We start from the raw sequence: 24,717 nt of genomic DNA on the forward strand, positions 1-24,717 counted from the left end.
GGCCTGCCCACAAGAATTTCTTCCTTGAGCTTCTCATCAGAACTACAAGTTTCCAGGGAGCGTGGCACTCAGGGGCCTCACGGTACTGCCATCTGCCCCACACACGGCACGCCCCTGCCTGCGGGAGCTGGCAGCAGCCGCCTGGCCTCAGTTCTGTGGCAGAAGAACTCACGGTTCCCCTCTCCCTCGATGAGGCATCAACCCTTCTTCCCAGGCCGAGGCATGGAGGGGCCGTGCAGGCCTCTGAGGAAAGTTTTCCCAAGGCGGCCTGACGAGCCCACGGAGCCTGAGGGTGCGCGTGTCACTGGGGAGAGCGGACCCTACATGCACAGAGGCCTCTTCTGTGGTGGGCCCAGGGCTGGGCCCAGCAAGACACAGCGTCTCCTCTCCCCTGGTCCCCTCCCGCCAGTCAACCGCCTCCTGCCGCTACTCAAAGAAGCCGGGCCTATGCCCCCCTCTTGGCTTTTGCAAATACTCTTCTCTCTCCTTGGAATGCTCTTCCCCAGGGACCAGTCCCGCTCCTTCCTTCACCTTCTTCAGGTCTTTGCTCAAATGTCACCTTCTCAGTGAGACCTTCCCTAACCGCCCACCTAACACTGCATCCCGAGCCCAGCACTCCCTTCCCCGTCCTGCTGGATTTTTCTCCATAGCACCGATTACCATCTGACGCCCTATCTTACTTACTGCTCCATGTCCCCCACCAGAACGGAAGCGCTTTGAGAGAAGGGAGTTTTGCTTGGAGTGTTTGGAACAGCGCCTGGTGCGTCCTACGTGGTAGTCAGAATCTCATGAAGGAACCGACTTTCCCACCAGGGCCCGGCCTATGAACAGCAGCTCTGCAGCTACCACCCCATGCCAAAGACACCACTGGAGATTTTGCCAGAGACCAGCTGGGGCTTCTCAGACACGAGCCAGTCTGGGAGAAACTGGTAAGGACCCAGTCAATCCGCCACATGCAGGAGGCCCACTCCATACCTCCTCCCCGCCGCCCCCCCCCCCCCCCCCCGCCGGTGTCTGTGGAAAACCACGTTGAGGTACCTGTCGAAGCTCAACCATTCTACCATCCCTCTTGGGTCATCTTCTTGGGAGGCCCTCTGAAGTCTCGGGTGGGCGACAACACTGGTTGGAACATAAAGGTGTCTGAGAAGTAAAGGGAGGAAGGAAGTCAACCCCCAGGCCCCGCTCGAGCTGGCTGAAGACCCTCAAGGTTATCAGGGTTGAACTTGCCGGTGATTAAGGTACTCGAAATACAGCAATTCCTCCTTTGGGTTTCAGAGTCTTGCAGGCTCAAGAAAAACCAGCCTGGACGGAAACTTCTCAGTGACCATGGGAATTATTCCAAAGAGGGGCTGTCTGGGCTAAAAGTGTGACTCTGGAAAAGGAGGAAACGAGACCCCAAAGCCACTAAATCCCTGAGTTTATAATTAACAGACAAGTATTCTCTTTGCCTGCCCCGGAGCCGAGCCGGTGGCTCACCAGGGAAGGGCACTGTAGTCAGAAAAAAATAACCCCCAGTGTGTTTCTGAAGTGTTGAGCCTCTTTGTTTTTCTGAATTTTAATGAAGGGCTTTCCAGGCAGGGTGAGAGCAGCATTCAGCACTCAGCACTCCCCACGGCCAGGAGTGGGGCTTGGTTAGTTGCCGCCAGACTGCGCGGGCCTGACCCAGAGTGGCATCTAGGAGAGGTGGGCGGGGAGACGTCCTGTCCTCAGATGAGATGTCTTGGGGAGTTAAGAGAAAAACAAAAACAAAAGATGTCTCTGTTTAGAAAAAGGACTGGGCTCTGCTCCAGATCTTGGCACATTTTGGAAACTGGCAGTGATGATGCTTGGGGGGAGCAACGGAGACAAACAGCTACACCTCTGAAAGGTCAGCGGAGACCCAGGCTCTCTCAGGGAGAGAGAGTGTTTCTGTGGACGTCTCAGGGCTGCTGAGCTGGCCCCTGCTAATAAGAACCAGAAACAAGGCCCTGGGAACCTGTGGCAGAAAGGAAACATGTGCTTTGGAAGCCCCAGGCATGGGTTGCAGGAAGAGGGGGGAAAGGGGCGTGCTGTTAGAAGAGCCACCCACTGACGTGGGCAGTGGGTCATCTGATCGCGCCCACCGAAAGCTCGAAGGAGACAGCGCAACTTCACCAACATAACTGACCGTCCAAAGTGAGAAAGGCATGTGGCCAGGCCCTCCCCAGGACCCCAGCAGGCAGCCGCATGCCACCTCCCGTATCCCTGCGTCCAGGTGCTCACAGGTAAATGCTCCGGGGAGCTGCTGTGGCTTCTGTGAACCGAACGGCTTCCAGGAGCACCACCGCTTCTCCCCCTGAATCTAGCTTTCCCTCCCAAGCTTCAACGATGGGGAGAGATGCCCTCCTTCACTCTTGACGAATCTTTCCAAGGGAGTGCTGGAAAGAAACGGAAGAGAGGGCTACAGAAAAAAGCAATTTCTTACAGTCGAACGATCCAATGCGGTCTACTGAAAATAGATATTTTTATTACAAAATAGTCCACATAAAAATTCTGAGCTGCTTGCAAGCTTCTTTAGTTTTAGGTTTATGGCCTGTGTCTCGAGTCCAAAGCAGAGGTGACCGCGTGCAGGGAGAGCGACCCCCGGGCTCAGGTGTGCGAGGGCTGCTGTCCCACGGGGTCCTCCTTGTCCGTCTGCAGCACGTCCCACTCGCTGAGGAGCTCTGAGGACACCTCAGTGTACAGACGGTCCCAGTCCCAGCTGACATCATCCTGCCGAGACAGGCATCGCGGGGTGAGCTGGGGGACGCCGTCCCCTCGGCCACAGCCAGCCTCCTGCCGAGGCCAGCCTCGGAGCCAGCTGTTCCCGGGAATGAGGGGCGGGCACTGCCGCCGCTACGTACCTCTCGAACCTCATGCTCCGGTGCCAGGACTTTGGTGAGGAGCTTCAGGTCGATCTCTCCATCCTGTGAATGGGCAGGGGAAAAAAAAGAAAGAAAAGGCAGGCTGTGCACCTCGGAGGCCTTCGGACAACGACCTCTGGCAAAGAGAGGGGGACCAGGTTGAGTGTGGTGGAACTTCCCAAATCCAGAATGCCTTGCGAAATTGCAAATGCCTTGTGAAAGAGCAAAACTGTGGGGGGACCCCAATGCCACTGAGAACTGAGGGAACACCATGATGTCCTACAGGTTGGGCACTCCTTGGGGGAAGGTCAATACCAGGATGGCAGGCATGACAGCAGCATATCTACTGATGCCCCGGGGGCAGCCAGGGAAGCAGGAAGGAGACTGGCCCTGGGAAGGCTGGAATATGTTGGGTCCAGGGATGCTGTAATACCCGAGGATGATGTCTCTGGCAAAGGGACTGTTGCCCGGCAGCCTCAGAGACCCACGGAGGAGAGGCTGTAAGGCTTTGGAGAAACTGAGAACTCCCTACGGATGCTGCCTGGAGCCTGCTCCTCTGCACAGAAGCTGCCTCACTCACCAAGGTCTGAAAGGCTGCGTACTTCATGAGGTCATTATCCAGGTCACGGTAGGTCATCACCCGGTTGACCTGGATGCTGCAGGAAAGACGGAATGTGAGGAGGAACCACAGGCAGAACCAGTGCCAGGAGTGCTGCCGGGCCACCAACCCAGAGCCTCGTAGGCAGCTGGGAAGGACCAAAATGGGGAGAAAACGTCTAATAAAATGGGAACCCTGGGATGGAACCCATCCAGAGACATCTGGATCTCCCCTGGGGGGCAGCACCACTGGAGATGGTGTGTGGCATGGTCCCTGCCTCCTGCCAACTTCATATTAATTTAACATACCTGGGAGGGGCCGCCACCTGCAAAACAAAGTCTTCCTCCTGTACTTCTTCCAGGTCCGGAATAACAGGAATATCTGCAATGAGAGGAGAAGCCAAAAATGTCAGCAGCACGAATGGGGGAGCTTGCCTGCTTCTCCACTGGCTACTTACCACCTTCAACGTGCCGGCCACAGTTAGGGCTACAGGCTTTGGGTAGAATGGACACAATGGTCTCTGGCCTCTAGGACCCCAGTCTAGGGCTGTGGAACTGAAGTAGAGGTGTGCATGGGAATCAAAGGTAGAACTTCAACAATTCCCAAATCTCAGGCTTTACCCCAGAACCTGCTGGACTAGAATCTCCTAGTGGGGTGGGGCTCAGGCGTCTGTATTTTTTCCTAAGATTTCTTGGGTGATCCTGACATTTGCTCCAGGTTAGAAGCCACTGGCGTAGCTCTCTAAGGAGAAATGTAAAGAAATGAGAAGAAAGTCCCAGACAGCACTTGGGGAAGTGTTTTATTAGAGGAGAGAAAAGAAAAGAGGAGCTGAATGAACCTGGCGTGGTCAGAGACAGAGGAAGTGGGAAAGCGTAGTGTCACGAGGTGGATGTCACCATGAGTGCACCTCCTCATGACCAAGGTTCACACCTGCATCAGCTCGTCCTAGTCTTTGCAAGGCCTGAGCCTGTATCTGAAGGTCACTTTACGCCTAATGATGTGACCTGGCTTCCCAGCAGTGTGTCCAGGATCAGAGTCTCCACTTACCGGGTCTAATATAATAAACAACACTGACTCTAAAGATGACACTTCCCTTGCTGTCTCTTGGAGATTCTCCTCCTCTGAACTCTCCACATGAGACAGACATACAAACATAGGAAGAGACATGAGGCCATTCCCTTTGTCAATCTAACAAAGTCATGCAAGTGGAGAAACAGAGAGACAGCACATCACTTAATTGTGGAAACTTGCTTATTATAGCAGAAAAATCGTCCATCTTCTCCTGGGGACAACCTAACACCTTAAAGAAGTACTGCCTTCTCTCAGTGAGTATCACTGACTGGTAGAGGGGCTTTCTTTGTTTTAACCAGTCTGCATAGAGAAAAAAAGAGATGGGGCAGAAAAAAAGGCCAAGCAGGGAGAGACAGTCCTGGAATTCCCAAACCAACTGCAAATATTAAAAGGAGGAAAAATTCCAGAGAGGAGAGAGCAGTGAAGACACCCTTCGTTTTTTTTTGTTTGTTTGTTTTGTTTTTTTTGCAGTACGCGGGCCTCTCACTGTTGTGGCCTCTCCGGTTGCGGAGCACAGGCTCCGGACGCGTAGGCTCAGCGGCCACGGCTCACGGGCCCAGCCGCTCCGCGGCATGTGGGATCTTCCCGGACCGAGGCATGAACCCGTGTCCCCTGCATCGGCAGGCGGACTCTCAGCCACTGCACCACCAGGGAAGCCTCCACCCTTCGTTTTTGCTTCCACGGACTAAATTTAAAAAAAAAAAAATTTTTTTTTTTTTAAGAGACGCAGAATCATTCCAAGAACAGCTGGGAAGACCCTTGCCACTTTCAGGCTATTCATTATTTAGACTTTGCGATGGTTCCAGTCAAGCTAAGCCCGAGTATATAAATGTCAGTTCCCAGCCGGCGTCTTTATTATTGCTTCCAATGGAGGGGTTACAGATGCCGTACCTGGAAAGAGAGACAGAAAGCATGCAAGGGAGAGATGGAGACAGAGAAAATAAGACAGAGAGAAAGAGACAGGCAGAGAAAGAGAGTGATTAAAGGGATGAAAATAAAAAGAAAATGCTGATAGGGAAATAAAGAAGACACATACACCAGTCCCGAAATAATGAATCACATTCAGCAAGTCCTCTATCTAGAAAGACGCAGTGCAGAGCTTAGATGAGAATTAGAGATGGAGTTCTCTAATTTTCTATTTCTTATGCTAACAGGAATTCAGCTTGCTCGTCCCTGTTCACTCCGAGTGAAGAATACAGTCCATGTGAGGGCTGCCGATGGCACCGTCCCTGAGTCCAGGCCGAGAGGGCTCCTAGGCTGGCAGGACTGCACGGGCCCTGCAGTGGGGCAGGGCGGAAGCTGGCCGTGCCATGCGCCATCAGCAGTGTGACAGGTCCGGCGTGAGGCAGTTAGCTGCTCCTGGCTCTCCTCGGTGTGAGGCCCAGCCTGAGATGAATATTCAGAAGTTGGTAAGAAAATGCTCCCTGCTGTGCTCAGGGCTCAGGACGGGGTCTTCCCCAAGTCCCCTCTTGCTCTGCAATGTCAGCATTTGGGTCCTGTCAACTCTGCCCAGCTTCTCCCAGCTCTGAGGAGCTGCACTTCTGCCCACTATCCACTCTGAGTCCCCGTGGCTTCCCTGTTTGTCCCCACCCCCCTCCTCCAAATGTGCACGAAGGAGCGTGGGGCTGGCCCATCTGTGACAGAGCGGAGGTCAGCTCGGGCCTTGGCAAAGGGGCCGCTCAGAGCGGCACTGGCGGGGCTGGCCACACAGTGGGACTTCTCTCTAATTGGAAGCCTGGTGTCCAACAGAAACCGGCGAACTGCCTGAGCGGGACCAAGCCAGCGATGACAGCCAGGCCAAGGCAGGCTGGAGCGTTCCGGTGCAGTGACAGCTTGAGCCATCGCCGCAGAGCCTGGCCATCCAACTGCCGGCCCCAGTGGAACAGGTGGCCGTGGAGCAGGTTTCGGGCAAACTTCAAAGAACTTCCTAATTTTACAGTTTCTGATTTACAATCACAGACAAGTGCTTGCTTATGGATATATATAACATGTTCCCAGGAGTTTCTGTCCTCTTTCTCTCTTCCCTTCCGCCCACCCCTCTCTCTCATACACACACATGCAGGATGACCCAACCTAGAAAAAGAAAACGGGCTTGAGAAATCAATCCGCTTCTTCACAAAATTACCTGCGTGGAATGATCCGGCCCTGCCTGTAATCAGTGACGGCTACTTGACCTGCAAGCCTGAACCAGTGACCTAGTGTCTGATTCAGGGTGTCAAGCTTAACATTCAAAAGCAACAATTTTAATAGAGACAGTAAGAGGAACAAAGAAGTATGCTCTAGGACTATTGAAAAGCAGCCACTATTTAAAAAAATTCAATAATTATGTTAACTTTAGTTTCATTTTCTTCGATGCTGCTGATAATAAGAACATTAACAGAAACAATGGGTTACTTAAACATATGGGTAAGACTCCTGTCCAGTGGCTGAGACTGCAGGCACTGGAAGCATTCGAAGCCTGGCTCCCCCGTGTACTAGCTGTGAGGCTTCATCCTCTCTGTGCCTCAGTTTCTTCAGCTGTAAAACGGGGAACATAACTACACCCACCTCACAGGGTTGCTGTATTACATGCGATCATCTAAAATATCAAGCACTATGCTTAATAAGTAATAAATATTCTATATTATTCTTATTCGTTTAACAGATAAAACATTGAGCATGGAGAGAAACTATATGGCTCTACCCTCATTTTCTCATTTAATCCTGCCGAGTTGTCACCATCTTCCAGATGAGAACACTGAGGCTCAGCAAGATGAAGTAGCTTGCGTGAAGTGAGTCATTAAGAATGGACAGAGCAGGCTTCCAGCTCCAGTTCAACTGCACCCCTCCCAAAAAGGCTGTCCCCACCCCTGCCCAGAGGCTTTCTTTGCAAAGGTCCAGTGACTTCAAAGACGCCTCTACTAGTGGAGACATGAGACAACTGCCTATAGTTGGGACAGCTTTCGTTTTGCCTGCGACCGAGTGTCCTCTGTTCTCGGTGTTTCTCTGTCTCCCAATAACCGTAACTAAGGGAAGTCTCTCCCTCACCGTATGGCCGACTGGCTACTTCCCTACAACAAGGCCAAATGGTGCAGAGAGAAAAATGGACCGACACTGGAGACCCGGTGGCTGCGTGGAGAAGGAGGGGAACGGACACCTCGAACGGCCCCAGGAAAAGGGCCAGCGAGGCAAAAGGGCTGAGACGTCAGTGCCGCAGCAGCGGGTGCCCTCATCCTTCGTTTCAGCTCCCCCAGACAGCGCCCCCTGCTGACCAGTTACCCGCTGCTCTCTCCCAGCTCAGACTCCTTAACAAAACGGGCCTTCCCTGCTCTTTGCATTTGCTCCCAGCCTCTCATGTCAGCCATCTCACTTGCCTTTCACCTGCCTGTATCCCACGTGTTGCCCAATTAGCCACACTGTGGGGAAACTGCATTTGTTCACTTGCTCATTCGTTTATCCATTCATCCTTGAAGGGATGAATGGAGCAGCCCCTCTGTGAAAGGCACCGTGCTAGGAGGTGCCAGTAACAACAGCAGATAAACCCGACATGGGCCCTGTCTTCCTGCAGCACCAGTGTAGTGGGAGATAGCAATAAACACAAATAAATGTGCTGCCTGCAAATGAAAACACACACTGTGAAGGGAGCTAACTGGACTCTGAGACCAAAATAACAGGGAGACCTAATGTTTTATTTTTAATGGCAAAAGTAATATCATATGTGGTAATAAATTCAAATGCTGTAGACAAGTTTAAGATGAAAAATGTCCTTTCCTTATATGAATCCCAGCCATCTCCCTAGAGGCGATCGCTATTAACCATTTCTCATATATGTTTACTGAAAAGAATTTCTGCATACACAGCACATATGTCCTTTTAAAATGTTTGCAAATGGCATCATGTTACGTATCCATTGTTTTACAACTTTTTTTTTTTTTTTTTTTGCGGTACGTGGGTCTCTCACTGTTGTGGCCTCTCCCGTTGCGGAGCACAGGCTCCAGACGCGCAGGCTCAGCGGCCATGGCTCACGGGCCCAGCCGCTCCGCGGCATGTGGGATCCTCCTGAACCGGGTCACGAACCCGTGTCCCCTGCATTGGCAGGCGGACTCTCAACCACTGTGCCACCAGGGAAGCCCCAACTTTTCTTTTTTTTTAAATTATTTTTTGGCTGTGCCATGCGGCATGCGGGATTTTAGTTCCCCAACCAGGGATTGAACCCATGCCCCCTGCAGCGGAAGCATGGAGTCTTAACCACTGGACCTCCAGGGAAGTCCTGCGACTTACTTTTATCTGTCCTTTTCAATGTACATGTGCATCTTATTCTTTTAAATGACCATCTAGTTTTCTATCAAATGGATGCTGCATAATGCCCTTAATTCAGTCCAGAGAGGATCTAACTCAGGATTTTGGGGGGGTGGAGTGTCGAGTTAGGGAAGGTCTCTGAACTAGGACAGGGCCACTGAAGGATAAGCAGGACTAAGCCAGGCAGGGGACAACGTGCATAAAGGCGCTAGGAGGTGAGGAGGAACTCGCTAAAAGGGTGGCGTGGCTGGCGTGCAGGGCCCAGGAGAGAGCAGCTCGGGGCGAAGCAGGAGAGAGGGCGTCAGGTACCAGGTGAGGAAGGACCTGCATCAACCGGCCAGGAGACGCCTGGGTGCCTACTATAGGCAAGACCTCTTTGGAGGCATATTAGGGGCAAACCAAGATGGACCCAGCATGGAAAAGTTGCAAAGGGAGGGTCTATACGTTAAAAAAATGATGATAAATGAGCAGAATAAGGAAAATGCACATCCCTTCCTTTGTGAATCATCTTGGAACCCAACAGGCAGAATTCAGAGCTTCCTACTCTACCTTTCCACAATGCTGTATATTCAAGGACACAGGATGGACCTGATTACTTTGCTGTAGGTAGAGCAAGTGAAATTTGCCCTCGGCCTGCCTCCTAGATGCTGAACTAGTGGAGGGTGAAGACCACGTCCCAGTCACTTCTGCATTCCCAAAGACGGGCAAACTAAAGGACAACTGAACGGAACTGGATCAATAAATGCCCCTCAAATCTGCAAGTCACACACATGGATGGGCCATGTCCATCTTCTCTATATCATTCTAATTACAGTATAAGTGTTACTGAGTCCCAAAGTTGCCTAGGCAGGATTCATTTCGCAAGAACAACCAAGAGCAATCCTTAGATACAACCTGGATTTGACGACATCACAACAGAGGCTTTGCCTCACTTGAGAGCTGCAAGGCCTCCTGGGAAGGGCCTGTGCATATACAAGAAACAATGGAGGAGTGGGGACAAAGTTACAGAGGAAGAGTCATCCAAATTGGGTCCATATGGACTGCTGGGCTTCCATCCTGAGGCTGGGTCACACTGCTCTTCACCCTGGGCTTCCTCTTGATCTCTAGCGTGCCCCACTCCACATGCCACCTCCAGTAAAGGCTTGTTAATGAACAGCAACAGCAGTAAGAGCTAATTCCAAAGAGAGAGGTTGCCAAATGGAAAACTCATCAAGATACCAGCATACTAGCCTGCCAGATCTACCAACAAACCAACTACCAGATGAAACCACAGAAATAAATGAGGGGTGCTTAAATAAGTAATAGAAATAAATAATAGAAACATGTGGGAACACCAGTAGGATCAATTACAACTGGTTTCAAAGATGCGAGAAGCTGCCACTTGCCCTGAAATGCACACGTTGCCCGTAATACCATCACACCCGCACACTAAAATGCTAAGTACCCAGGGAAGTCCCAGAGGGATCCTTTTCTGCCCCTGTGGCTCGACAGCAAGAAGCCTGCCTGCCTCCTGCAGAGACCCTGGCCCCAGATCTCTGCAACGTATTTCATGATAGCCTGCCTTCACATCTAGCTGTTGTTGGCTTGTTTTCGTACAAGAACAGAAAGTGATTTCTTAGATCAGGCTCCGCTTGTAATGAGTACACCCTGAGCATTACTCAGGCTCTTTCCCTGGCACAGAGGAAGGAGAGAACGAAGGAGGCACCCTGATCCGGCCCTCGGTCCCACCCAGGCAAAGATGGCTCAGGCAGGGAACCCCTCCTCTCTGTGTCCCTTTTAGGTTCTACTCTTTGCTGATTTTCTTGGTTGGGGGTTTCTGAATGGAATTTTCTGGTCGTGGCCAGAAGGGTTTCTAGAGAGCTACATAAAGTCTCTTCTAACTCCAGCACTTTCTGACCTTGACGCCTTAGTAAACGATACCAGGGGCTGGCCTACCTTGTCAGGTTCCTCCGGGTGCTGAATGATGACATCTGCCCGTCTCGCTTCACCCACTAACTGTGCCCCCCACGGCAGAGGCCCCATGCGGTCCCACACCATCTCTTCCCAGAGCTGCTCCCCCGCCCAGTGCCCTGGCCACAGCAGAGCACTCGTGGGCTGCTGAGGGCTCACGTCCACCCTGCATAATTCACAGCCACATTCAGTAACCCACCCGAAAGGGGCCTGGACACGCTGTGGAGGGACACCCCAAGAAGAGCAGTCCAGACAACCCCCAATGTTGCACTCAAAGTCAACAGACTCTCAGCAGAGCTCGTGAGCGAAAGGAAAGAATGTCCACGTTTCCAGGAGATTGCAACTTTACACCTGAGATCATTATAATTTTTCTCTGCAGCTGCAAAACTTTGTTTTACTGAATGCTGTTACCTTCTGCATCACGTATGGGGAATTTTAAACAGGCAAATGGAAGAAGGTCTGATTGAAGATGAAGTTAAATGAAAGAAATTGGTCTCATTTAGCACATGACAGGATTCATCTGTGTTCCCAAGTCCACTGAGGTGGCATCATGGGCGTTTCATATTCATGAGCTGCTGCGACACTGTGTCCCCTCATTTACAAAGAGCCGTGTTCAGCAAATTCTGTCCCTGTGGACACTCCATGCATTTCATGGTCTTGTCAGAGAGACATCAAACACTCCAGTAACCAAATACCAGAAAATGGCTTTAATTAGTGGATCTCAATCGTATAAATAATTTTTTTTTCTAAGTGAAAAAATGGAGAATTTTTTTAAAGGGAGAAGAAAAGGGGAAAGTGGTAGGCAACAGGCTTCCAACACCCGAAGGAACAAGGGAAAGGGACGGTCTCAGAGGAGCTCCTGGGCCCCTGCACTCCCCGGACGCACTGGGGTTCCGGGGCAAAAATGCATCTGCAGGTCCCTGGCGGGTCTGCTTTAGGAGGACCGATCCCCGGTGATTTCACCTGATCCGGCCAGGTCACTGGGAGGGGAGGAGTGAGGCAGCCACGGGAGAAGAGTCTGAAAACTGTGATGCTGCTGGCCAGAAGGTCCACTGCAGGGACCGAGAAACAGGACTGATCACGAGCAAAAGGTGCCCATGCAGGTCCCTGAGGAAGCGAATGACAGGGGCAGGAAGATGTCCGTCCTGAGGCGCTGGCTTGGGTGGGGGGTGGTTTATCTATGTCCCGTACGTTGAGATGTCTCCATGCTCCTGCCAAACCCACCCCTTCCTCCTGCTGCTGGGGAAAGAGATCCCCGACCTCAGGAAGAAAATCGAAAGAGCCGGTTGTTCCTCCCAGCCACCCACGCCGTGGCCACTCTCCTGGCTGACGACGGGCTGGACGGGAGGGCTTGGACTGAGGCCATTTCTGAGATGAGCCGGGCCTCAGGGGGTGTGGTGCCGGCTGGGTGGTGGGCAGACAGGAGGCTGTGCTGAGTGGTGACTTAGCTCGCGGTCTACTGTGGGTGTGCAGGCCGGGCCTCAGCATATTACCCACAGAGGGGTGGTGGCACTCTCCGGAAGGAGCATGAATGCAATCCCCTAGAATGCGATTTGCCCCATCACCCCACGCAGTCCACCAGGGGTTGTGGAAGAGTCAGTATTGACCGCACAAAGGGTCGTCAGCCAGGACTGACCCTTTGGAGCAATTCAAAGGCAGTGCTCATGGGAGGCAAGCACGGCCCAACAGGGGTTCTCCATAGGGAAGGATCCTGTTCAGCCCAGGAGCCTGACACTGGGAGGACCCTGGTGTCACGCACTGGAGTGGTCTCTAGGGAACAACCGCACAGTGGTTACCAACAGCTGAAGGAAAAGAAGAACAATGAACAGGGATGCTCCCTGCCACCCCAAGAGCTCTCTGGGAGCTTCGTGGCAGTTCCAGCTTTGATCCGTAGAGATGTGTTAAGGGCGAGGGGTGGTAAGCGACTTCAAAGGTGACGAGGAATGAAGTGGCTGGAAGGAATGGAAAGTGAGGAACTCTCCACTCTCTTCAGTAAGGCCCAAGATCAGTGATATGGTATTAATGTGACAGAGAGCACCTTCTCAGAGCCGCCAGATATGCCTGGCTTCTGTGTTAGAAACCAGGCATATCTGATTCTATTTCATCCTCTCCGTGTTACGCTGAAAAAAACAAGACAAACTACCCTGCTTTTATTCTAAATCCTTAGGTTTTGTATTTTTTCCTTATATATATTTATTACAAAAATGCTCCTTTGATCAGTGCCAGCCGTGACTCCGCCACATACAGAATGCTTCTGAGCGGTTCCCTCCTCGCAAGGCCACTGCCGGTGACAGCCAGCTGGTTTTGATCACAGCCATTCCCAATCGGATTTTCATAAGATAGATGAGGAGTCTTACTGCTGCTCTCTCTCTCATCAGATGAGAAACAGAGGGGGAGGGGGGGACGGGTCCTGAGGGAACGGGGCAACAATCAAGGGCTGCCGGGTTCTTTCTCCGTCCCTCCGCTGCAGCAATTTTCAAAGGCATTTGCCTCGGGCACTTTTAAATGATGGTGTCTCAATTCTGTAATCATCTTTCAAGAGCTTCCTCTTAAAGGGTCTTTTAGGTAAACCCAGTCCGTCAACCACACTTATGCACTCAGGAATCACATTCCCAGTATGTGTCCCCACGCGTGTGTGTGTATATATAGGTGAGTACACACATGCACACACCAAACATCTGGGCATTTTTAGACAGCTGGGAGGACCTGAAGCTGGAAAGGAAGACCTACCAGTTGGCCATATCAAGTTCGTCTCTCGCTAGGGTAAGAGGGTCCCTATCACCGCTCCCCTGGATTTCTGCTATACCTAGGCTTTGTTATCTCGGGTTCTTCTTTAGAAACTAATCCCCATGTGTTGGAAGGAAAGACTTCAACTGAGGTCTAAGTGATGCACTGAGTCCAACTTCAGATGAACAATCACGCCTGTCCCTTCCTGTCTCACCTAAGCACTATCTGACCGTTAGACTTCAAGATGAGCGAGGCATCACGGCCGTTTGCTTGGAGAGCACAGTCCCCAGGCCACAGCTTGCTGTGGTTTGGGTTACAAAGACTATTTGGAGCAACCTACAAATCCACCTGTCTTTTTCTTGTGTGTGGCAGAGAACGCTATGCCTCTTCTCTATACAGTCCCCGTCACTTGAAACAGATATCCTAAAGCACTGAGCCTCTCCTTCTAGTCACATAAAAATCTGAGTCTAAGATGTCCCTGGGCAATGGTTCTCATCAATATGGCCTCATCTCCTCTCTGCCCTCATCCACCACTCCTTTCACAGCTGTGCGGAGAAGTACCCGTGCCTCTCCCCAAAGCTGGACCACGGCTCACCATCACATCTAGGACCATCTCACGAAACTAAACGGGATTGGCTTTGTCCTACCCTGATCCCGTCTTCCATATTCAACAGGGACAGAATCCAAGGAGTTACGGAATAAATACCCAGATCTCTACAACTATTTCAGGGAGATTTAACTCTCTTTACTTTTGTCAGTGCTTAATGTTGGATGATTTACTATTAACCACATTCCTCCAAACCGACTACAGCACGATGGAATGCTGACAGAGCTTTCTCTGTGTTCCTGGAGGAAGGTTAATACAACCTGCTTCCTTTACGATGCGCGTGCATGCGTGGTGCAGGACGTCTGTGTCACGCTCCCCACTCTCCCTCTTCAGACGGGGACATCCCAGTAAGCTGCTCACGTGAACAAAGAAAATGGAATCCCAGAGAGGTCGCTGTCAACCACGTTTCGGGCAGAGCTGTTTGTGACGGAACGCTTGGAAGGCTGGTGTGACCCAGAGATGGTAGGGGACCACTAGGGGCCTAGAGCACTCTGTTCCAGCTCTGCCAGCAGAGCAGGAGGTCTGGTCAACGCTCTGGGCTGTGCTTTGCAGCTGGACCAGGGCGAGGTACGGAACAACTGAGGTGACAAAGCAGAACCACCAAAATGTGCTCCAAGCTTAACTCCATTTGCAGAAGCTCCCCCGACTCTCTGCCTCTGCAAGAGGCAAGAAGAGCGCAGCCAAACCAGTCTCTACTATGTGTGCTGAGCTAAGCCATTCCATCCCATCAGCTCTTAGATACCTACTCCACGATGGTGTATGCTTGTCCCACGGCAGGGGAATGGGACCCTGAATTACCTCCTGCAGAAAACAGCAGCAAGTCAAAACAACTTTTCTTGCTTCATTAAAGAAACTTCTGGCAAGTCCCCTGTAACTCCTCTGGCATCTCACTCACTCTGGGGCCAAACCCACACTGGGGAGTAAAGAAGTTGCCCTTGGGGCCCCAAGAGTCTACATCTACTAGAGTTCATTTTTCTTTTGCTGCCAGGAATGTGGCCTTAACTGTCTATCAAGGAAGAACTGAACCCAGATTCCTGGTCCACAGAGCTGTACTAGAGGGTCCACCTGATTAGGAGCAGGAAACCTGGGTCCCAGATCTGCCCCTGATTTGCTGACCATGTGCAGTTACTTGTCAACTTTTGTCCCAAGTTTCCTCATCACCAAAATGAGGTGCCTTCTATCTCTACAACATCCTTATTTCTAGGCTGTCCATTCCCATATACCTAGTGATAAAAAAAACCCAAAAACACCTGACTGTCATATTTGCCTATGGAAGTCTTTCCAAATGTCCCAGCCACAGACATGGCCTACAGGTAAAGCGCACCAAGTCTTTTGTTTAGAGAATCACTTTACAGAAAGTTTATTTTCTATACTAAAATGAACCTGCACTGAGTCCACCTGTGGCCCATGATGATCTCAGCTCAGTATTGGCACCATGATCCAACACCCCTGGCTGGGGCTCTTTGACATTCCATGCAGTCTTTTGAGTGTCCCAAGTCTCTGTGATGTCAGTTTGTTCCCTCAGCTGTGTCTCAGAGCACTGCGCTGGTGGGAGAGCTCCAGCCATAGCCCGCCACAGCCCAGGGAGTGCCCTGCGGGGTCTCTGTTCTTCCAAACTTCCCATACTCCCCACTACTCACCCTGACACCTGCACAAGCCCAGTGACACTCCTTCCTCTCCCCTTAAAATAGGCTCTCCTCTCCATAGGACCCAGAAGAGAATTCATTTTCTAAAAGCAATCCCAATGGATTTGATAGAAAAGAAAACATAACATGAAGGAGAGGCGTGGTCCAACCTGAAGATTCTGCTTCGTGTTGCAGAGCCCTAAAGACCTAGTCTCTCTGGCTTTTCTCTGCTCAGCCTGGATGTTGCTGCCAAGACTTCACGGGGAAAGGATCAGCAGAGCTGAGGACAGGGGCCAGCGGGTTAATCTGAGAATCAGGAAAGGATGACAAATCTTCAGCAGGGCAGTGGGAATATGAGTGGAGGCAAGCTTCCGGGATAAGCAGGCTTGAGAAACGAACCTAACACTTTGAGAGCAAAGACGAAGGTGGTGAGAACAGGTGATCATGAGTCACAAAGGCCATGTCCCAACTCCAGCTCCGTCACTTACTAGCAGTGATGTCCTGGAGCAGCTCATGCTGGCTAAAAATTTTAGGAATTTCGCATGCAGGTTGTTAAACATAAACATTATTAAAGATTAAATTATACATCCTTATAATTAAATAAATTATATTAAAAACAAAGGTAATACTCAAAACTCACCACTTCCTAAATTTTACTACATTTTACTTTGCCTATGCTCTTGAAATTATTTACATCCAATGTACCTGTATGATGGAAACATACTGGTGTGCTACTGTCCATCTCTTCCCAGTTCTGTGGTCACTGATGTCATGCTGGGAGCTTGAAAACAGCCCTCATGGGAGCATTTACACCACAGAAATCGGCAAACTCTACCAATGAGGACTTTTTCTCCCCCAGAGAGCTGGTTGTTAAATATTTCCCAGCACATCATTGCTTACTAGCCATGTGACCTCTGTGAGTTACTAAACATCACAAAACTTCAATTTCTTCTTCTGTAAAAGGGCGATGATCACAGTGTCTCTTCATAGAAATGTTGTGAGGATTAACTGAAATATTGCAGGTAAAGCAGCACAGGGCCTGGCTCTTGGTAAACACTTACAAACATTGATTATCAATACCATTTCCTATAAGAAGGACTTCTTTTTCAAATTTCATACCCAGTATCCTATAAATAGAATGAAGCTTAACAAGGCACAGAGAGGGAGGCAAAGGAACTAGGTTTGGGTACTACCTAATAAGTCCAGTGTGCTGCAGTAAGCTTAAGGAAGGGAATGCCAACATAACGGAACATTCATACTAAGCAAGAGAAAAGAATTGAGATATCAGGGTTCCAATTTATCTGCACTTAAAGAATTCTTTCCACTTTCTCTTTCTCCACATTAAAACTGCTTGGGCCAATAGTGACTGCTGCTTGCAGGAGAACGGATGAAGGATAGGGTGGAAGGATTAAGCAGGCAATGAGAAAGAGCCCAAAAGAGAGTTAGAAAGCCCGGAGACAGAGATGAACGGGGAGAGGGGCGACAAAGCGATATCCCACTACACATAGCATTTTTCTAATTCCACTGACAGTCTAGCATCTCACATCTCATCCAGCCTCATTGCTTGGCTGTGTTCAGCCACTTTTACCTATTTTCCCTGTTGACATAGATAGAAAATTGAGCAATTACCCTTAAATTTGGAGCTCTCAGATCATCCAGATTGCTATACTTGCAGAATTAAGTTCCCAATTGCCCCTGGCTAGAAGTGGCTCAACTCAGCCTGTCCTTTAGGAATTTCACACTTTTGGGTTGGCCATAGGATTTATCACTCCTAAGGTTTTAAGGTATTCGATTCTGTCACACCTGGACCCCAGGATGCAAAGAGCACAGCCCTCTCCAGTGGGGAAGTGGCATGCCCCAGAGGCACTGGGAGATGCCAGGAAGAGGGAGTTATAATTCCACCCGCAGTCCTGGGTTACACCAAGATGCGATGGTTATAGGCAAGAAAGAGCTAATCCTTTTTTTTTAAGCTCCTGTTTTCAGAGGCTTTCCACTTTTTTAAAGCCATTATTTGGGGGGCTCACAAGTTCTTTCTTAACTTGACTTTACCTCAGAGATAAACTTTTTGAAAGTTGAGTCCACATCTAATTGTGTTTTAAGAGATGATCTCAATCTGAATACTGTTTACCTTTTTTAAAGACAAAGAATTTCTTTTCTCCCATTTGTGTGCCTCTCAGTGCCCCTTTTGAAGTTTCACTTTCCATCCAGGGTTCACTTTCTGAGAGCTGGATTTTAGAGCCGGAAGAGACCAAACAGGCCTGGAAACACTTCTGGCGTCAGAGAGATGACAGGACTTTGTGCCTCCTGTCTCCTCTACCAGGGTCTTCCCAACCCCCAGCCTCCACACTCCTTTCGCTGGCAAGCAATTTTTTATTTATTTTTGGCCATGCCACGTGGCACGCGGGATCTTAGTTCCCCGACCAGGGATCAAACCTGTTGCCCCCTGGATTGGGAGCACGAAGTCTTAACCACTGGACCGCCAGGGAAGTCCCTGCTGGCAACTTCTACTCTTCCTTCAAGTCGAAGTTTGAAAGTCACTTCTTCAGAGTGGCCCTCCCTCAGTTCCCAACCCCAAACAGGTCTCCACGTCATTCTCCCTCATGGCACTCCAGACTCTTCCCTCAGTGGACTCAACTGCAATTTGTCCTTACTTATTTAGTGTGTGACTATTTGATTAGTCCCCATATCCCCGACTAGACTGTAAGCTGTATGAGGGCAAGGACTAAGAATGGTTTGTACACCATCATGTTCCCAGTGCCCAGCTCCAAGCATCACACATAGCAGGTATTCAACAAATGGTGGTTAAAGGAATGAGTGAATGAATGACTTGCCCACTGTCGCCTGTAGAGACTGGGTTCACTCCTATTCCAGATCCAATGTTCTTTCTCTAACATACAACCTTCCATGACAGAAGAAGTCTGAAGGCCTAGGGCAAACTAGAAACTTGATTCCAAGAATAGGAATGGATAATTAAGCCACTAAAGGAAAGATCTGTTTTGCCATCCTACAATTTTGGGACCCTGAGGTCATTCGGGGGCTCTGGCTGTCCATTATTCTTAGCTGTTCTCCAGAACCACGAATCCCAACTTCCCCGAAGCACGGTGTCAGCTCTAGCTGTGAGCAAATCTACCTAGAATCAGCAAATTAGATGACTGGCAATCTTTAACCTTCATGAAAGGCAGTTTATGTGGGGATGTTGACTATCTGTAGTTGAGAATGGACCAGAATCAGGGCTTAACTCTGCAGAAGCAGCTTCCCTCCTGGTTATGGTGAATGAACCCCTTATTCATCCTCAATGTGGAGTCGCTCCTCATGCCAGGCAACTTATCTTGGAAGGCTGTGCACGTGTTTCTCTGCCTAACCTAATCCTATCCAGCCTTTAGGACCCAGGCAAGTTCTTCCTTCTTCCTGAAGGGCCCTCAGCCTACAGGGATCACTTCCTCTTCTGACCTCACGAGAGCCCTTAATAACATAAATCACCAATATAGCAACAACTACTTGCTACCTTTGTCACTCAGTACACTGCTGTCTAAGCTATTTAACCCTTGTAATGCTTTCCATCTTTCGTGTTTTGTCTCCCCAACAAAGTCCTGTGTTCCCCTAGAGGAGAGCCCTCCAATGTCTTAGGAAGGATTTGCAAATCCCTTCCCAAAGCCCTAATCCAACTTGCAGATGCATTTTGTCCTGTTCATAAAGTAATATTTTAAAATTCTGTCATTTTTTGAAATCTGAATTTGAAAACTTTCAGGTCATGCCATCTCCCCTCCAAGCTCACCACAGGCCCCACCATTCTTTACAGTTGAACACTTCTGCTGTTTCAAGTGTTTATATTACCTGCCTGGCCCCTAAAAACATTTGAGCTCAGCATGCCGTGGTCTTGCAAACAGTCCCGCTGCCAATACATTCCGGTTAACCAACAGATCCCCCAAACCACCCCTACACGGCACTCACTCTTTGCTTCTCGTTCAAAAAACACACCCGATCTCAACAGCTCCTTCCTTCTTCTGTTTTTCTGTTCTCTTCCCTCGGAAGCCTGAGGGGTCAATGGATGGGAGGAAGTGCTTCTCTTCTCTCCCTCGGCTTCTTCCCCAGGGAAGAAGAAGCACCATGTATCAAGAGTGATCCAGGGAGGCTGAATGCTGAGAAATATATCTCGAGAGACATGGCTTCTCAAAGTCTTCTATAAAAGAAGAGGAGGAAAGATAGGCTTCCCTGGTGGCGCAGTGGTTGAGAGTCTGCCTGCCAATGCAGGGGACGCGGGTTTGTGTCCCGGTCTGGGAAGATTCCACGTGCCGCGGAGCGGCTGGGCCCGTGAGCCATGGCCGCTGAGCCTGCGCGTCCGGAGCCTGTGCTCTGCAACGGGAGAGGCCACAACAGTGAGAGGCCCACGTACCGCAAACAAAACAAAACGAAAACAGAAGAGGAGGAAAGAAGAGCGGGCATTTCTCACTAGGTCAGAGAATCCTGGAGGGCACGGGCTGTCTCACTCATCACCGTCGGCATGGGAGCAGCACGAGCCACAGGAGGCGCTGCATGAAGACCCCTTGGCTCTCCTCAGTGGAACTCACCTCCAAGGCGCTGGGAGGAGGCCCTGGACCGTGGCTTCTCATCTCTGTTCCTGGAGATTCATCTTCTCCTTTGAGACGACTCGTCAACTGCCCACCCCCACCAAGTACCAGAAGATGAGCAGTCCCTTCCCAGGTGAGAATACTCCTCACTGATGACCTCAAGGAACCTGGATGTGATTTTATTAAGGGAACCAGCAGGTTCCCTCACAGGTGCCCAGAGATCTGTTTAATGTCACTGCTGAATGAGCGTCCATGGATGGTTCAGGGCAATCATTTCGTGGAGTCTCCCCACCCACTGGTTATTCTAAGTTCAAAGGAGCAGCCTTAACTAGCCAACCAAGTAATTCCCTGAGCAAAGATAATTCTAGAAACTAGTTATATGTAACATATGATTCCTATTGCATAATGGATTCTAAACATTCACATACAGTGAAATGGACTAAGTCGAGTGTGAAGTGGAACATATGAACTGATTTTCCACTACAGGACTCAGGCATAACTGCATGGAAAACAGATTTATGCCAGGGAAGAGGCATACCTCCTAGAAGGTAACATCAAGTGCACTCTGACAAGAAAGGGTTTTATGCGTCAAACCTCTGGAGCCAAAATTAAGGCCAATTCACAAATTTCACATTCCAAGTTTGTGAAGGGGAAAAGAATAGTAGGGGTATTCTCTGAAAACAGTATCTTTCTTCTCCCCTTCCTTAATGAAATTGTATTAAGCCTCCCGTCAGTAATGCCAGCACTCTATCTTACACACCTGGGAACTGACATGGACACAACCAACCTGTGCAAGGAGATGCCAGCACAGCGGAGGGTCGCACCATTGTTACAGCTCAGAGGCCAAGAGCAAGGACGCTGGAGCCAAGACCTGCATTCAAAGCCCGGTGCTGAGCTATGCTGCGTTAGTAATAGAGTGGTGAGCACAGCTGCCTTCCAAATCCTGATGCTGTCATTTACTAGCTGTGTGACTTTTGGCAAGGTTACCTTTCTTTGCCTTAGTCTGCTCATCTTTAAAATGGGGATAACGGACAACTGAAATGTCCTTTAACAGGTGACTAGATAACCAAAATGTGCTATGTCCATATATTAGCAACAAAAATGAACAGGGTAATGATACATGCAACCAGCTGGATGCATCTCAAAACCATTCCAGTGAGCGGGAAAAGCCAAACACAGAGGCGTACATACATATGATCCAATGTGTATAAAATTCTAGAAACTACAAACCACTCTATCTTGACAAAAAAACAGATCATAGCTGCCTGGAGGGGCAGAGGAAGGGTGGACTGGCAAGTGGCATGAGAAACTTCTGGGGGTGATGGAAATGTTTTGTATATTGATGGTGGTGGAGATTTAACTGGGTATATACATGTATAAAAATTCACACTGTGTACTTTGAATGGATGCAGTCTACTGTATGCAAATTAGAACTCAATAAAACTGATTTAAAGGAACTTTCCCATAGATTTGTTTTGTGAATTAAATGAGAAAAAAGAAGTACTACACAACGCGGTAAACGTTTGGTAATACTGGTGATGGCAGTGATGCTGGTGGACACCACAGTATGACAGCGGAGTGTTTGTTCCCTTGAGAGTCAGAAGATCAGAGCTTCCCTTTGAGTCCTGAGATTCTGTATAATAATCTGTAAAGCTCAATCTCTTAACACGTCAAATGGCAGGTTTGGACAAGGTGGCCTATAGAGTTGCTTAAAACTGCATCAATTTGGGACTTCCCTGGTGGCGCAGTGGTTAAGAATCCTCCTGCCAATGCAAGGGACACGGGTTTGATCCCTGGTCTGGGAAGATCCCACATGCCGCAGAGCAACTAAGCCCGTGCGCCACAACTACGGAGCCTGCGCTCTAGAGCCCGCAGGCCACAGCTACTGAGCACACGTGCTGCAACTACTGAAGTCCGCGCACCTAGAGCCTGTGCTCCGCAACAAGAGAAGCCACAGCGATGAGAAGCCCAAGCACCGCAACGAAGAGCAGTCGCTGCTCGCCACAACTAGAGAAAGTCCGTGCGTAGCAATGAAGACGCAACACAGCCAAAAATAAACAAATAAATAAATAAATTTACAAAAAAAACCCCTGCAACAATTTGATTCTAACGTGATGATGTCACAATGGCGGCCAGCACAACCTTCTAATAATGCATTTGTGATGTGTGTAAACTTCAGTATTCAGAGGGTTTTGCTGTAATATTTAACAGGTACTCCTTGAAATGGAGCATGTTCACACACTGAAAAAAAATGGAGAAGGTGGGATTTCAGAGGTCCTTGGAGGGGAGCTGGAAAGAGGTCCAAGGTGGGGTGGGGAGAGGTGTGGAGAAAAGTCCCAGTTGAACAGACCTTCTGTAGACCATGAATTGAACGAGCACCTCAGATTCATCAGCATCACAATTTCCAAGCACACTGCGCCTTAAGCACCAAACAGCTCTGTTCATGTCTGGCAGGGACCTGCCTCCTTGAGTCCAGGGAACATCCTCCTGGGTGGTTGCCCTGCTGCCCTATGCAACCAATGGCTGAAGCAACAGAGCGTTTGTGAGGACAGGCCAACCCAAAGGGTGGCAGTAGCCACCAATCACTGATCATCACAGCTGCCAGTGTAGCACTGACAGAGGACATCCTAGGAACACATCTGGGAAAGCAGACTCTGGTAAAAGAAGTGCAGGATACCTTGTTGAACAGGGCCGCTGGGAATTATTAGTGGGTGGAGAAGTTTGGCAGCTGAGAGGAATTTAGTGAGCAGAGCTAAGGAGGAATATCTGGCAAAAAGAAATGAGCTTGTCAATAAGAGATAATGGAAAAGCGAAGTGCTGAAGAACGATGGGAGCAGCGGGCCCAGGAGCTCTTACTAACTCCTAGAGTGCAGGCTGAATTCCTGACCTCCAGAGACTCCCTTTCTACCTTCAAACCCCTTTGGAAGGAGATGAGGCAGAAGTACTCTTGCACACAACTCCCCCTCCAGTCTTCAATCCTGGCTTTGGAGGCACTACAGCAGGGTTGTCAAACTTCAATGTGCGAAATATTTATCCAGGGAGCTTACTTAAATTAATGCAGATCCCTGGGCCCCAAACTCCAGCTTCTGTTTTGTGGGTGGCCTGGGAATCTGTATTTTAACCACCATCCCAGAGTATTTCACGATTGTCCTGTATGACCCTCGCCCTAATCCTGTGAGGCAGCTAAGGCAAGAGAACCATCCACGTTCCACAGATTTAATTCTCTCCTCCACTCTGTAGTTGCAAGCAAAGGTTATTTAATAGAAGGCTTTGGGACTCCACTTCTCGCCATGAGAGAATAACTATTACCAGACTTGCCTTCCGGCTATAAACAATTAGAAAACTGGAAAAAATACAAGATACAACTGTTTTCACACAGTGGACAAGAGGTAGCACAGAACTGTGATCCCCAAGGGAAAGGAAACAAATGAAGTGGGCCCTGCAGTCACCCTGGCTTCTGCCTGAGATGCTTCCTGGACACTGGCACAGAGGTGGGGAACCCCAAGTGGAGCATGGGGAGGGAGGTCTGGCTGAGCTGAGGAGACAGAGGTCAAAGTTTAGGGGGCTAAGGCAGCTGGAATTTGAGAAGCCACCTAGGTGTTCATCAGTAGATGAATGGATAAGAAAGATACGGTATATATATATATATATATATATATATATATATATGTATACACAGTGGAATATTACTCAGCCATGAAAAAAAGGAAATCTTGCCGTTTGTGCAAACATGGATGGACCCGGAGGGTATTATGCTAAGTGAAATAAGTCAGACAGAGGAAGACAAATACCACATGATCTCACTTATGTGCAGAATCTAAACACCAAAACAAACACAAAACAAAAACTGACTCACAGATACAGAGAATAAACAGGTGATTGCCAGAGCAGGGGTGGGTGAGGTGAAACAGGGAAAGAGGATTAAGAGGTACAAACTTCCAGTTATAAAATAAATAAGCCACAGGGAAGTAATATACAGACAGCATAAGGAATATGGTCAATAAAACTGTAATAACTTGTATGGGGACAGATAGATTTATCATGAAGATCATTTCATTAATGTATGCAAATGTCAAATCAGTACATAGTACACCTGATCCAGCATAATGTTGTACATCAACTATATTTCAATTTAAAAAAAAGAAAAGAAACAATGGCTACAATTATCTGTATCTGATGAAAACCATAAATGCACAGACTCAAGAAGTTCAAGTAGGATAAACACAGAGTAAAGCACAACAAGGCCCATCACAACCAAACTGCTGAGAATACAAATAAGGAGAAATAAGCCTTAAAAGCAGGAGAAAAAGATATACTGCATACAGGGGAACAAACATAAGGAGGACCACTGAGCTCTCCTCAGACACAGTGCAAGCTAGCGGACAATGAACTAAGTATTTAAAATGCTCAAAGGAAAAACAGAGTTGCCAGC

General features: G+C 49.2%; 1 protein-coding gene across 2 annotated transcripts in view; it reads right to left on the bottom strand.

Annotated features, from left to right (window-relative positions):
* Positions 1-2,440: 2,440 nt before the first annotated feature.
* Positions 2,441-24,717, bottom strand: part of IFT43 (intraflagellar transport 43) — an 88,053-nt gene continuing 65,776 nt past the window's right edge. For both annotated transcript variants that reach the window (XM_060004149.1, XM_060004150.1), the window contains exons 6-9: positions 3,768-3,840; positions 3,442-3,517; positions 2,862-2,924; positions 2,441-2,730 (exon numbers count right to left, since the gene is read on the bottom strand). In XM_060004149.1, the coding sequence (XP_059860132.1) occupies positions 2,608-2,730; positions 2,862-2,924; positions 3,442-3,517; positions 3,768-3,840 (335 nt within the window). In that variant the 3' untranslated portion in view covers positions 2,441-2,607. The remainder of the gene's footprint in view (positions 2,731-2,861; positions 2,925-3,441; positions 3,518-3,767; positions 3,841-24,717) is intronic.

The sequence above is a fragment of the Delphinus delphis genome, chromosome 2 (assembly GCF_949987515.2).
Source record: "Delphinus delphis chromosome 2, mDelDel1.2, whole genome shotgun sequence".
Taxonomy (NCBI): domain Eukaryota; kingdom Metazoa; phylum Chordata; class Mammalia; order Artiodactyla; family Delphinidae; genus Delphinus; species Delphinus delphis.